The 13,729-nt window shown below is 36.1% G+C and overlaps 2 protein-coding genes across 8 annotated transcripts in view; one reads left to right on the top strand and one right to left on the bottom strand.

Moving 5' to 3' along the window:
- Fam13c (family with sequence similarity 13 member C) overlaps positions 1-1,848 on the top strand; it is a 100,009-nt gene extending 98,161 nt beyond the window's left edge. For both annotated transcript variants that reach the window (XM_004645872.2, XM_004645875.2), the window contains exon 13: positions 579-1,848. In XM_004645872.2, the coding sequence (XP_004645929.1) occupies positions 579-702 (124 nt within the window). In that variant the 3' untranslated portion in view covers positions 703-1,848. The remainder of the gene's footprint in view (positions 1-578) is intronic.
- Positions 1,849-1,934: 86 nt separating this feature from the next.
- The window catches only part of Phyhipl (phytanoyl-CoA 2-hydroxylase interacting protein like), a 75,071-nt gene continuing 63,276 nt past the window's right edge, over positions 1,935-13,729 (bottom strand). For all 6 annotated transcript variants that reach the window (XM_023706128.1, XM_023706129.1, XM_004645877.3 and 3 more), the window contains one exon: positions 1,935-3,178. In XM_023706128.1, the coding sequence (XP_023561896.1) occupies positions 2,644-3,178 (535 nt within the window). In that variant the 3' untranslated portion in view covers positions 1,935-2,643. The remainder of the gene's footprint in view (positions 3,179-13,729) is intronic.

The following is a 13,729-nucleotide window of genomic DNA, read 5'->3' as shown; positions in this document are numbered from 1 at the left end:
CATGTGCAGAGGTGAACTACTGTAATTTTGACTCGTAAATTTGGTCTGTTAAGGAACATGACTCTTCTACATATTGGCAAAAACAGGTATTATAAGAAAACATGAGGTTGTTTCAAGTTTGTAAGAGAGCTAGCCACTGGATGTTTTTTCTTGTAGCCATAATTTTGTGACTGACTTGTGTTATCAAATTTCTGTTGTATTTTCCTGTTGACATTTAAAAAAATAAGTTTCATTATGTGGGCTGAAAATCCTGCACAAGTGTGGGATGTGGCAAATACCGGGAGAACAACTAGCCAGGGAGAGCCTTTACACTCTAGTTCTTGTTCTCATCTTTCACTTGCCCATTGTCATGTCTAAGCAAGGACCATTTATTTGCAAAAGACCTATGACAGTCACATCCTCAAATGATACTATTATTTAGAAACATAGAAGAGCAAATATAAGTGCAGGGGAAGGAACGGAGACAATAGCAAAATCAAGTGGAAGCTGCTGCTCTGTACTTTTGTATCTGTTAAGCACACAAGTATATGGAAAGGCTCGGTTCACCATGGACTAAGGAATCTGTTTTCTCCCCGCAGAAGCCCACAGAAGGAAGACAGGATACCAATGGCAGACGAGTACTGTGAATACAAGCACACAAAAGCCAAACTGAGGCTCCTGGAGGTCCTAATCAGCAAGCAGGATGTGGCCAAAACGATCTGAGGTTCAGGACATCGCCGTCCTCTTCCCCCAAGATAAAAATCAAGCTTACTTTCCCGTGCCCTGTGTGTTAAGTAGCTTTGACATATTGAGAATGAAGCACTTTAGTGCTAGTTATTTTTAAGAAAGGACAGCAAGTTTAACTGTATACTCTACTAGGAAAAGGGAATTAAACAGGGAAAAATGCAACAGGTAACCATCTCATTGGGAAAAAAAATCAGCTTCCTCCATGCCAAGGACAAAACTCAATCAATAGAAGTATTTCCAAAAACTAATATTTGATAAATCTAAGTGACACATACATGGGCCACTTGTTAGAGAAAGTTTATTTAGTGCCCAAAGATTGTTTATGTCAGTGTATGGAAAAGAGCATGATTTTTTTTAAATCAGAAAAGGGAAAGAGATTCTGATTTTATAAAGCAAGGAAAGCCTCCAGTAAGAAAATAGTTTAATTGAAATTTCAAATTGATTTTTAAGTGATACAACATCTACTGCCTCATCCCTTAAGTCTGACAGACGTTCAGTGCCCTAAATAGAAGTGTCACAGCTACTTTTATTTCTCTATAAAGATAGCACATTATTTTATCAGTTATTTGCGCTTTTACATTTCCAGTTACCAAAGTTCATTCTGATAGCATGTACCTTGTGAATTATCTTTGTCTATAACTGACAGATGTTTATATTAAAATATTGTATTAAAATTTTAAAATAGGTATTTTGGATAGATGTGTCTTCAGTATATAATCTAATGTGACCATAGTATTATTACTAATCTTTTTGCTTATTATAAGAATATATAACTATTTTTCCATCAGGAATATGCATTTTTCTTAATGTTGCAAGGTCTGTACTTTGTAAAGTGAAAAATCTTTCTCATGAGCTGTACTTATTCTTTATTCTGTACAAAATGAAAGACTTAGAAACTGTTTGCCCTGGTACCTTGGGAAAGGACTCAGAATATTTTATTTTCTTCATCAATTTTAGTCTATTCTAGTTTGTGTTATTTTGTACTAAAACACATTTGTTTTTTAAAAACAAGTAAAATGCTGACATTTTCTTTCACGTATGCATCATGTTTGTATCTGTATTTTCTGTAATGTGTAAGCATGATACTGAAGAAATTCACATTTTCATATAGTTTAGGTGGGAAGAATGTTGATGATCTCAAAAGCAAATTAGAAACTTATTTTCTCTGTATTTACCTGATTTTATAACTTTTATGAATGAGAAAAATATCCTTCATAAATTTGTTTAATTGAAGTCATCCACTTGTAACAGGACAGATACACAACTACTTGAGGTTTACAAATTACATCTTTGATAAGGGAAATGGTTTTGTGACAATGTATACAGTTGCTATTAAAATGTAACTCCACATATTCGATATGATTGTAAATATTTTATACAATACAAATAAAATATTTTTCTATTATATTTATTATGCTGAAACACAGTAGTTGTTTCCTGTTAGCTAATATAAATAACATAAATAACACTGTCAAATAACAAGTTGGAAGTGCTGACAACTCTAGGCTTTAAGATTTAACTCATGCTGCAATTACACCCTTTCATGCGATTTGGAGTTATTCCAATATTTGTTCAGTAGGTTAAAATGAATGCATATTTAAACACCATTTATAAGCCATTATTTTGTATTTTGCTAAAGCAGTCTATATAATTGTCTTGTTATGTTTGGCATATAGGAAAAATAAAAACATTGCAGCATCTAGGCAAATAAAGTGTCAGGAGAACTTAGGATATTTGATCACTGAAAGTAGTAGGAAAGGTGGGGAATGGGAAACACTAAATCAGCTCTGGATGGAGTTGGAGAAGTGAGTTTGTTTTCGGTGATGGTGGCATGTGCATGCTTCAGTGGAAAACATCTCGTGATGAAAATGAACCACAGAGGAAAAGAAGGGGCTGAGTAAGGATAAGAAAGGGGCATTAGCGTCCAACACTGATATTACAGGTTTTGCAGCTGGGATCTTTCTTTGCATTTGCAGTAGACAAACTCATGAGCTGATGACCAGTGATTTCTGCCACAGTGCCCAGAGAAAGATCCACAGGGTCGGTGTAAATAACTTCTAAAATGACATCCTGGGCATGGTGGTAAACCAGCACCCCATCTTCTTCTGTACAGGTCAAAAATTTATTATCCTTGGAATTTAGTTGAGGAAGCCGCTGCTTACAGAATTCATCTCCTGGTGATCCCATGGGGGCGATAACCAGAATCACATAATGATAAGCAGTGTACATACAGTAGAAGTCCCCAAAGTACAAATTAGTATTGGGGTTAAAAAGTTTTTCTGCTGCAATCTCAAACCTGTATCTTCCATAAGGTGAATCCTGAGGCGGCTTCCCAGTGTTGAATTCAGTGCTGCAGCTGAAGAAGATGCCTTCTAATTTTCCACTGATAGGAGAGCCATGGCTACCACTGTTATCTTTGATGGAAGGCTGCATAGCATTCCCATGGTGCTCTCTGCAGGAGAAATCACCATGCTTATTACAATAGTGGAAAACGGACTGAGTTATACATTTCAATAGTCCAAGAGTCAGCCACCCAATGCTGGATGCCTAGATGTCCATCTGACCATCAGGGGATGGTCAAGGCTTTTGGCCTTGCCTAGCATGATGAGGATTCTACTCTGAATTTACGGGCGATCTACAAATTAAGAAGACCTTTAACATAATAAATTTATGGGATAGAAAAAAATCAAACTACATCTACAAATCTTACTTCTTTTTAGTTTTCACTAGGTTTTAGCAGTGGTTTTCCAAAAAGAAAGCTAGGCTAACATATTGCTAAACATTCGAATACTGATATATATGTTGAATGATCCTTTAAATATGCTAGCACATATTCATCAAATGAGTACTGTGTACCTGGGCAAGTACCATCCCGCCCTTGGGTTCATAACTATGCTTGTTGGTGCCACAGCTCAGGCACCTCCTGCCTTCATTCTGAGAATCCTAGAAAGGCCTCTTTTGTGTCCTGTGGTTTAGAGTGGTGACTGGTGGCACCACACCCTTGGCATCATACCTAGTTACCCTGAGTCTCTGAAGGACAGTCCTCTCCACATGCTGTACTACAACAATAAAAGCTGCTCTCACCATAGCCTGCTCTATGATTTCTGAGGAATCTATACCTATACCTTTGAAAGCCCATATTCATTGCAGTCATACAAGTGCCTTCATGCTCACTTCAGATATTAGAGAAAGAAAAATCACACAGACTACAGTTTAGACCTCCCCCATATCCAAATCTAAAACATCTACCAAATGAACCCTATATCCTAAGTGAGAAAAATTACACAAAAGCTACCTCAAAAAACTGAAAGAGGCAAATGTCACATCAGATATCAACATAAGGGAACAATGTGAAAGGAACAAGATACCTCTGAAGAAAAACAGTGATACTCCAGAAATAGATTACAACTTCAAATACCTGAAAATAAAACCAACATAATGAATCTAAAGAAACCAAGGTGAAGGAAAGGAAGAAAGTCACTGAAAATCTATTTCATGAAACAATAGCTGCTAGTTTCCCCAATTTTCAGAGATACAGACATTAACTTATAAGAAATGTGAAGGATCCCATCTACATTCAACCAAATAGATCTTCACTAAAACATATCAGAGTCATAATGACAAAAGTACAACACAGAATCCTGAAAACAGCAAGAGAAAAGCAGCAAGTCACATATAAGGGAATGTCTCTTAGACTTACAGTAGATTTTTCAGCAGAAAATTTTCAGACCTGGAGAAAATGGAATAATACTGCAGTGAACAGCACAACCGAAAGATGTATCTGTATTCCTATGAATACAGATGCAAAAATGGTCAGAAAAGCAACAAACTAAATTCAACATTTTACCATGATCAAATACAATTCACCCCAGAGATATAAAGATGCTTCAGTGTACTCAAACCTATAAATGTAATATGACATATCAACAGAATAAAGGATAAAGAACATGTGATCTTTTGAGTAGATGTAGAAAAACAGTAAGATTCAACATCTTTTCTTGATAATAATAATAAAGAAAACCAAGTTAGGTATCAGGAAGAACATATCTCAAAATGCTAAAGGCTATATATTAAAAGTACACAGATACTATCATATTGATTGGAAAAAGCTGAGCCTTTTCTCCGAGTTTGAGAACAAGACAAAGATATCCACTTCCAATACTCATATTTAGTCTGTTACTAGACATCTTTGCAAGATAAATTAGGCAAAAGAAAGAAATTAAGAGCACCCCAACTGAAAAATTAGTTACATTGTCCATGTTTGCAGACATGATTTTATAACATAAAAACCTAGGTACTCCATCAAAAGAGCTGTTAGCACTGAAAAACAAATTTAGTAAAGGAGGATACAAAAATCAACATAAAGGGCCCTGTTGGTTAGCATAGTTGTTTAAGTGTCTGCTTATGCAAATGCAGTCAGGCGCAGGATACTGGCTCAATTCCCCAGTTCTACCTGCTTTTCCAGACTCGCTCTTAAGGCAGCCTGAGCCAGTCCAAAAAACAAAAACAAAATCAAAAAATCCTTCTGAACAAAAATCAACATAAAAAGCACAGCATTTTAATATACCAATAATGATCTTAAATTGAAAACTGAATTGAATTGGAAATCAAATTGAAAAAGAAATTAAAGCAAGCTCATTCACAATAACTACAAAATAAAATATTTAGAAATAATTTTAACCAAGAAGTGTAAGATCTTACCAATGAAAATTTATTATAAATACTAATGAAAGAACTTATAAAGGATATAAAAAATGGAAAGGTATCATGTTTCAAGTAGGAGGAAATGTCAAAATGACCATACTACCCAAAATAATCTATACTCATCAAAATACCGATGACTTTCCTCATAGAAATTTTTAAAAAAACCTTTAAGCTTATATTGAACAACAAAAGACCCACAATGCCGAAGTGACCTGAGCAAACAAGCAAGCCTGGAGTCAGAACGCCTGATGCCCAAGCGTACTGCAAGCCACAGCAACCACTGTGGCCTGGCACTGGTATAAAAACAGATATGCAGACCAACAAAACAGAATACAGAACCCAGAAATGAACAAACATTGATGGAATTAACCTTTGAAAAAGTTGCCAAGAACATACAGTAGAGAAGACAGTCTGTGATAAAATGATGGTGGCAAAATGGAATACACATATAAAAACAGATGAAGATTTGGAAATCAACTCAAAATATATCAAAGATCTAAATGTAAAGTAGGAAACCATAAAATTACAACAAGAAAGTGTATGGAGGAACACTTCAACATACTGAGACAGGCAGTGGTTTTTCAGATGAAACTTCAAACTAAAGGCACCAAAAATGGTATTATATCAAATCAAGAAGCTTTTGCAGAACAACAGAAATAACAGAATTAAGAAACAACCCTTAGAAGGGCTGGCCAGATAGCTCAGCAGAAGAAAGTGGAGCACAGCGGCTGGGGTTTGATCCTCAGGGTGCCGTGCCAGCCCCACCCCTGGGGCAGGCTGAGACAGCAATTGAGACTGGGCATGGTGGCAGGTGCCTGTAATCCCAGCACGTGGGAGGCTGAGCACAGGAAGATCACTATGAGTCTGACATACATAGTGAGACCCTGTAGACCCTGTACTAAATACTAAATAAGACCCTTAAAAAAAAGAAACAACCCTTAGAAAATGAGAAAACATTTGCAAAATATTCATCAGACAAAGACTTAGTGTCTAGAATATAAAAGGAATTTAAAAAGCTAAACACAGGAAAAACAAAACAATCTAGTTAGAAAAATGGGGAAAGGAATTCCTCCAAAGGAATACGAATGGCTGAGAAGCACTGTACACTAGAGGGATGCGGTACTCCACTCACACCACCAGAGAAATCAAATCGAAATCATGATCGAATCTCAGTTAGAGGAGCTATTATCAGGAACACAGTAGACGCTGCAGGGAAAGAGGAGCCCATACACTGTCTATGGGAGTGTAAATGTGTACAGTCACTGTGAAAATAGTGAAGACATAGCCATAAAAGTTAGTAACAGAACTAAAAGATGATCCAACAATTCCACTACCTCGTATATAGCCGAAGGAGACAAAATTATACCGCAAAAAATACTTGTACCTATATTTATTGCAGCAATACCTATAAAACTAAAATATAGAATGAACCTAGATGCCCATCAGTAGATGAATGGATAAAAAAGGCAGATATATATGTACACACAATGGAATATGATTCAGCCATGAAAAGTTCTTGTTATTTTCAATAAAATGGATGAAACTGGAGGGTGATACCACATATTCTGATCCATTTATGAAAACAAATTCAATTTCATAAATAAAACAGAAAGCAACAGTGGTCACCAGAGTCTGGAAAAGGAAGAGGAGACAAAGGCTCAATAACTAGCTCCAAAGAGAGAAGACATTTAGCTGTCATTTCTAGAGTGCAGTATAACTATTGGTTAAAAAAAACCTGTATTTCAAAATAACTAGAAAAGTGTCATGTTCCTAACAAATAAACGTGATTAACACCTGAAGAAATTATTACACATTGTATAGTCACATTAAATTACCATATGTATTCCATATATAAATGTTACAATAAAAAATTTAAGGCAATGCATTATAACTTATTTGTATTAGAGCTATCAATTGATGGTACCTTACTAAAGTACTTATGAAGCTAGGCACTTTAAAGGAAAATCTGTTCGAATTAAAAATGAAAAGAACAAAAAAATGAGAAATAATTAGTTTAATATCCTACATTGGATTCTATATTTTACTCTGTTGTTCTTTCCCGTGTTTCAAGACTTATTCTTTATTTTGTTGCTGGCTCAGCAACTTCCTTTAGCCATTCTTTTAGGGTACGCGTACTGGTGATAATTCCTTTAGTTTTCTTTCATCTAATTATGTCTTTTTTTTTTTTTAGAGATTTATTTTTTTAAATTTTTATTTATTTATTTGAGAGAGAGAGAGAGAGAGAGAGAGAGAGAGAGAGAGAGAGAGAGGGGCCAGCTCAGCCCACCAGGGGGCGTTCTGGCTGGCATGTGGTGCTGGGGGATTGAACCGCGGTCCCTGATGCTTTTGCTAAGCTTGTTCTAAGTAGGTGCTTTAGACCACTGAGCCATCTCTCCAGCCCTCTAATTATGTCTTGATTCCCCTTTATTCTCAAAGATAGTTTCACAGGGTAGAGTATTCTGGGTTGAGAGTTCTCTTTCATCACTTGAAAATATTGTATCCCCTTTTATTGCCTCTATGGTTTCTGATGATGTCACTCAGAAAACTTCCCTTTACATATAAAGGTATTTTTTTCTCTTGCACCGCTTTCAAGATTTTCCTATTTTTCTTCCTCCAGTTTCCAGGAATTCCGCTGTGTTTCCTCATGGATTTCTCTGGATTCACCCTATTCGGTGTATTCTCAGCTTGAACTTCTAAGCATGGGCTGTCTGCTAGGCTTGCGCTTTTCAGTCCAGGGTCGTTCTCTTTCCCTTAGCAGCTCTGAGGCCAGGACTACTAGCCTGCGGCAGTCCTAGGCTTCACGGTCTCGCTGCCCCTTTACCTCTGTTGCTCATCATGGATACTTTCTACTCTCCAACTTCACTAAATTTTCATCCTCCTGATTATGCTCTAGTGAATACATCTATTGCTTTCATTTATTATATTTACTGTGTTTTTCAGTTCTAAAACTTTTATTTCTTTATATCTTAGGTTGCTGTGTTACTTCTATTTTTGTCTCAAGTGTGTCAGTGCGTATTAGAACATTTTTACAGTGGTCACTCAAATATCTCTGTCACATAACTCTCAGATGTGTTATCTTACTGTTGATGCCTTTGATCTTTTTTTCTCACTAACTTTATTGAAAATCAATAATTATATAGCATATTAAAAATTGTAGACAAATATTGAAATGTGAAAGATGTAAGACATAGACACAATGTATTTTAGAGAAATATTTCTGAAATGAATACATAGCATGAGATTAATAGATTGAACTTTGTAAATAAATTATTTATAAACTTAAGTGAATATAACACTAAAATTGTCCAAGGCAAAAATGAAGAAAAATTTACAGATCAGTAATATAATATTTTTTTCCATGCCAAAATCAAGAAACTTATATTCATATGATTAGAATTCTCAAAGTAAAAAGGGGTAGGCAATAAATATTCAAAGATATAAGATTTCTGAATTTAGTTGAAATTATAGCACATTTCCAAGAAAAATGAACCCCTTTCACAAGAAATTTGAATAAAATCATACCAAGATACACAAAAATGAAATTGTTCAAAACTTATTGTAAAGAAAAATCATTAAAGCACATACATTAAAATATTAGCTATGGAAGAACAAAATTAAATAGCATTTTATTCCACATTAGAAAAAAAAAGAGCAAGTATGTAAGAAACTAGACTAATTAATTCAAAGGACTGAAAGAAAAAAAAAATATGTCCTCATTGAATTTTATGCTTAGCAAACATACCTTTGAAAACTAAAAGTAAAATATTTTCCAATTATACAAACACAAAATATTCTAATACCTCCAGATGTAGCATATAGAACATAAGAAAGACCATAATCCAGCAGGCAAGAGAAGTTGCTATATGGTCCTGGATAAAGAATAAAGAGCTCTCAAAATGGTAGTTATGCAGGACTATGTAAAATACATGAGATGAACCCATTTGAAAGGTCATTAAAGATTTCTATAAAACAGTACCAATCTTATGTCAGGTTATATACATATTTTCATATATATGTATGTGGGGGGTGGGTGGGTATGTAAAGGACAAGGAAGAAGTAACATAAACTCAATGGAAAATGGAAATATACTTTTTAAGTTTCTAATACTAGGAGAAATTTTTTTTTTTTTTTTCGGAACCGGGGATTGAAGTCAGGCCCTTGCGCTTGCCAAAGAAGCACTTATTCTATTGAGCCATCTCCCCTGCCCCCTAGGAGAAAATATAATACCATGTCTTGTAAGTAGATTGTAAATCAAAGATAGAGTATAAATCTTAAAACAAAAAATAAGATTAAACAATATTCAGAAAATTAAATATTAATTAAATATTAAGTATTTCAAAACAATTCAACTAAGAAAAAGTTTTCATGATAGTAAAGATTACTAAGAATAAAACATAAGTAGGGCTGGTGAGATGGCTTAGTGGTCTAAAGCACCTACTTAGAACAAGCTAAGCTAAACAAAGCACAGGGACCGCGGTTCAATCCTCCAGCACCACATGCCAGCCAGCCCCGCCCCCTGGTGGGCTGAGCTGGCCACACACACAATAAATAAATAAAATAAATATTAAAAAAAAGAATAAAACATAAGTACTAGAATGGCAAATATATGACCAGCACTTCTAACAGTCTGGGGATAGGATATCACACAAAGTTCTAGCATGTGGTGGACATGGACAGTGTCCATGGGGCTTGCCGGTGGCCAGGTGTCACTTGTGGGACTGACCTACTGCTATTTCCTTGATAACCACCCTGTAGACCCAGATAGAATCATGTCCCACAGGTAGAGGATAAGTCCATTTATAGAATATGCTGATGGAAATATTTGCTGCTGCATACAGAAGAATAATTGAAAGACTGCTTTTGTATACCTCTTTTTCTCCTGTGTTTAATTGTTTGCCCTATTTGGGGGTTCTTTCCATTCTCATTCATGGAGTTGTGGTCATTTTGATCCCTCTACAGAATATCTTCCAGTAGTCTGTGTAGGCTTGACTTTGTCATCATGAAATTCTTTAGTTGTTCTTTGTCATGGAAGTATTTCACTTTTCCATTATACTTGAAAGAGAGTTTTGCAGGGGATATCAGTCTGGGTTGGAATTTGTTTTCTTGCAAGACTTGTAGTACTTTGCTCCATGCTCTTCTTGACTTGATAGTGTATGAAGAGAAATCTGCCATTATTCTGATGGGCGTTCCTTTAAATGTGATCTGTTTCTTTTCTATAGCAGCTTTTAGTATACTGTTTCTGTGCTGAATTTCTGGGATCTTGATTATTATATGTCTGGGTGTGGTTTTCATTGAGTTGATGTTATTTGGAGTTCTATATGCTTCAGTTATCTGAATTGTTTCCCCATATTTGGGGAAGTTTTCTGCTATTACTTCTGTCCATATTCTTTTTGTATCATTTGTATTGACTCCTTCCTTCTCACTGATGCCTATTGGTCTTACATTGTTCATGTTTGCAACGCCTTGCCGATGTTGAATTATTTTTTCCTGCATCCTAGTTGTTTTTAAGAGATCTTTTCTTACCTTTTCATAGCTGCAATGGTGTCTTCAAGGTCTGAAAGTCTATTTTCACTTTCATTCAAACGGTTTTATCAGCTTGTGATGAACGTTTTAATTTCCTTTGAACGTGCTTTGAATGTGCTTCATGCATTCTATTTCTTTCCTATATTGTTTATTCAAGGATTCCATCATTTTCCTATTTCCCCCTATTTCTTTAATCAGTGTCTTCTTCAGAAGCACTTAGTACTACTTTCATTATAGCTATCATTTCTTTTTTTACTTCAGAAATTATTTCTGATCTGATTTCTTTTACACCTTTTTTCAGTTGTTTCTTTACTTCCGACACTATTATTTCAGAGATTTCAGGTGTGTGCTTTCCAATTTCTTCTATGCTATTGCCTCTTGTATTTGTTCTGAGTGGGCTTGGGGCCTGAGAATGCATTTTGCTCCTTCTCTTTGTCATTTTGTATAGCACTGTCTTTAGGCCTTTGGTGTAGAGCTTTGGTACAGTTATTATCTTAGTACCAGGTCTGGATCTACCAAGTTCAAACTCATCCAGGTGGGTGTGGCTTGGGTCTGACTGCTGTGCTCCATTTCTTTCTGCTGTAGCCCTTGGAAGTGAACCCGCTGTGCCACCCTGGCGAGATGCTCTACTCCTGAATCAGCTGGGTGGGTCTTGCCTCTAGGCTCTCTGTAGGGAGTTCAGCTGCAGGGTTCCACACCGGTCCTGTCTGATGGAGGAAGTTCCATTCACATACTGGGCCTGTGCTCTGGCCCAAATGAACATCTGGCAGGTCCTGGGCAGTCGCACTCATGCTGGGCCTGGGCTCTGGGTCGAATGAGGACCCAGTGGGCCCCAGGAGGTGTTACTCACATGCCAGACCTGGGCTCTGGGTCAAATCACCTTTGATCTTTTCTCATTCTGTTTGATTTTAGTGATTACTGGTATTTGTTCATTCAACATCCAATATTGTGATCACTGGAAAGATGTGGTACCTAAGGTTTCCACAAGGCCTTAGTTAATAAATTCCAGCTGGGAAAATAATGGGAAGCCTCTTACTACTGCTCTATGTGGCCTTCACTAACAGTGCCAGGATAAACCTCATTGCTTCTGGGCAGTAGGGGGTCTTCTACCCATGCTGTTGGGCTGGAACAGGATGATTATTGGCTACAAGATTTCTATACCATTTTCTAGCTGGTTGTGTAAATAAAACAAAACAACAGTCTGGTGTTTTTAGTTTGTATCCATCTGTGTTTCTGGGTTCCCAGTTTTGCTTGTCCCTTGCTGAGGCTCCCAGCGTAACCCAGGGAACTTAACCCTGGTGTTGCTTCTTGAAACCAAATGTTCCCGATGGGTCCTCCTTCTTTCTCCCTCCATTTCATGGTTTTATGTTTCTTCTGTTTACTAGAGCCAGTGTTTTCTAGCTATACTTAGAGGAAAAAATAGGAAGAAGTCTATTTCATTTTTACATTGATCAAAACTTTTTTACCCTTGTCTTATTCTCATTAACAAATCTCCAGTATGGATGTATCCTACATAGGTCTGCACATGAAAATATACAAAATAATACCTGCAAAAATATAAGCTAGAATTTAGGCTATGAAATATCTCCCATGATCAGTGACAAAAGCTCAGATGTGAGGATATATATAACTTGCCACTAAAGGTACTAGAAAGCCACACATAGCTATATGAATCTATCAACTGCAGTGGGTTCATAAAGAATTTCTGAATAGAAATGAGTTTTAAGGACATGAGTCTACCTAGAAAACACAAACAAGAAGAGCAATATGTTCTTTGTTTTTGTTTTTGTTTTTTGCTGACCCAAGGATTGAACTCAGGCCCTTGCGCTTGCCAGGCAAATGCTAATTTTACTGAGCCATCTCTCCAGCCCCTGAAATTCTTTTTAATGGGAAGAGATTAAAAGTAGTTTATTCATTATGGATTGAGTCCAAATTTATTTAGGACTTTTTCATAACTTATAATGATCTGTAAAGTTTATTAGGCAATTGAAACTTTTATTCATACATAAGTATTACAAAAAGATTTTAACTGGATTGATTGATTGATTGATTGATTTATTTATTTATTTATTTATTTATTTATTTGGCAGAACCAGGGATTGAACTCAGGCCCTTGCACTTGCCAGGGAAACGCTTATTCTACTGAGCCATCTCCCCGACCCCCTTTAATCAGATTCTAACCAAGAAAATATGTCCCAACTAGAGCTCACTACATAAAAACATATCAAAGCCCATTAACATAAAGGTTTTTATAAGTCTTTTAAAACATGATAGGCAAAGGCTGTGCCCATCCCGGGGCAAGTATATTTATACGTACTGCTTTACTAAAGATATAATTTACCAAACATATGTTATATTCATGTGCCAATTCCTCAAGGTGAACATCACTATTCTTATTACCAACATGCAGTCATTTTTTTTTAAAAAAGATAACAATTAAAGAAATCACCCAACAACAAATGTTCGAGAGGCTGTGGGCAAAAAGGAACCCTTCTCCACTGCTGGTGGGAATGTAGACTGGTGCAACCATTATGGAAATCAATGTGGAGACTCCTTAGAAAAGTTGGACTGGAAATCCCATTTAAACCAGCTATTCCTCTAATGGGAATTTTCCCAGAGGATCTGAAAATATCATATCATAGTGATATATGTGTGCCTATGTTTATAGCTGCACAATTTGTGATAGCCAAATCTTGGAAACAACCAAGATGTCCATCACCTGAAGAATGGTTGAAAAAGATGTGGTATTTTTACACAATGGAGTATTATTCAGCTA

Source organism: Octodon degus, unplaced genomic scaffold (assembly GCF_000260255.1).
Source record: "Octodon degus isolate 3935 unplaced genomic scaffold, OctDeg1.0 scaffold00240, whole genome shotgun sequence".
In the NCBI taxonomy this organism is placed as follows: domain Eukaryota; kingdom Metazoa; phylum Chordata; class Mammalia; order Rodentia; family Octodontidae; genus Octodon; species Octodon degus.
The sequence above is the reverse complement of the archived record's forward strand: the minus strand, read 5'-3'. Positions and strand labels throughout refer to the sequence as shown.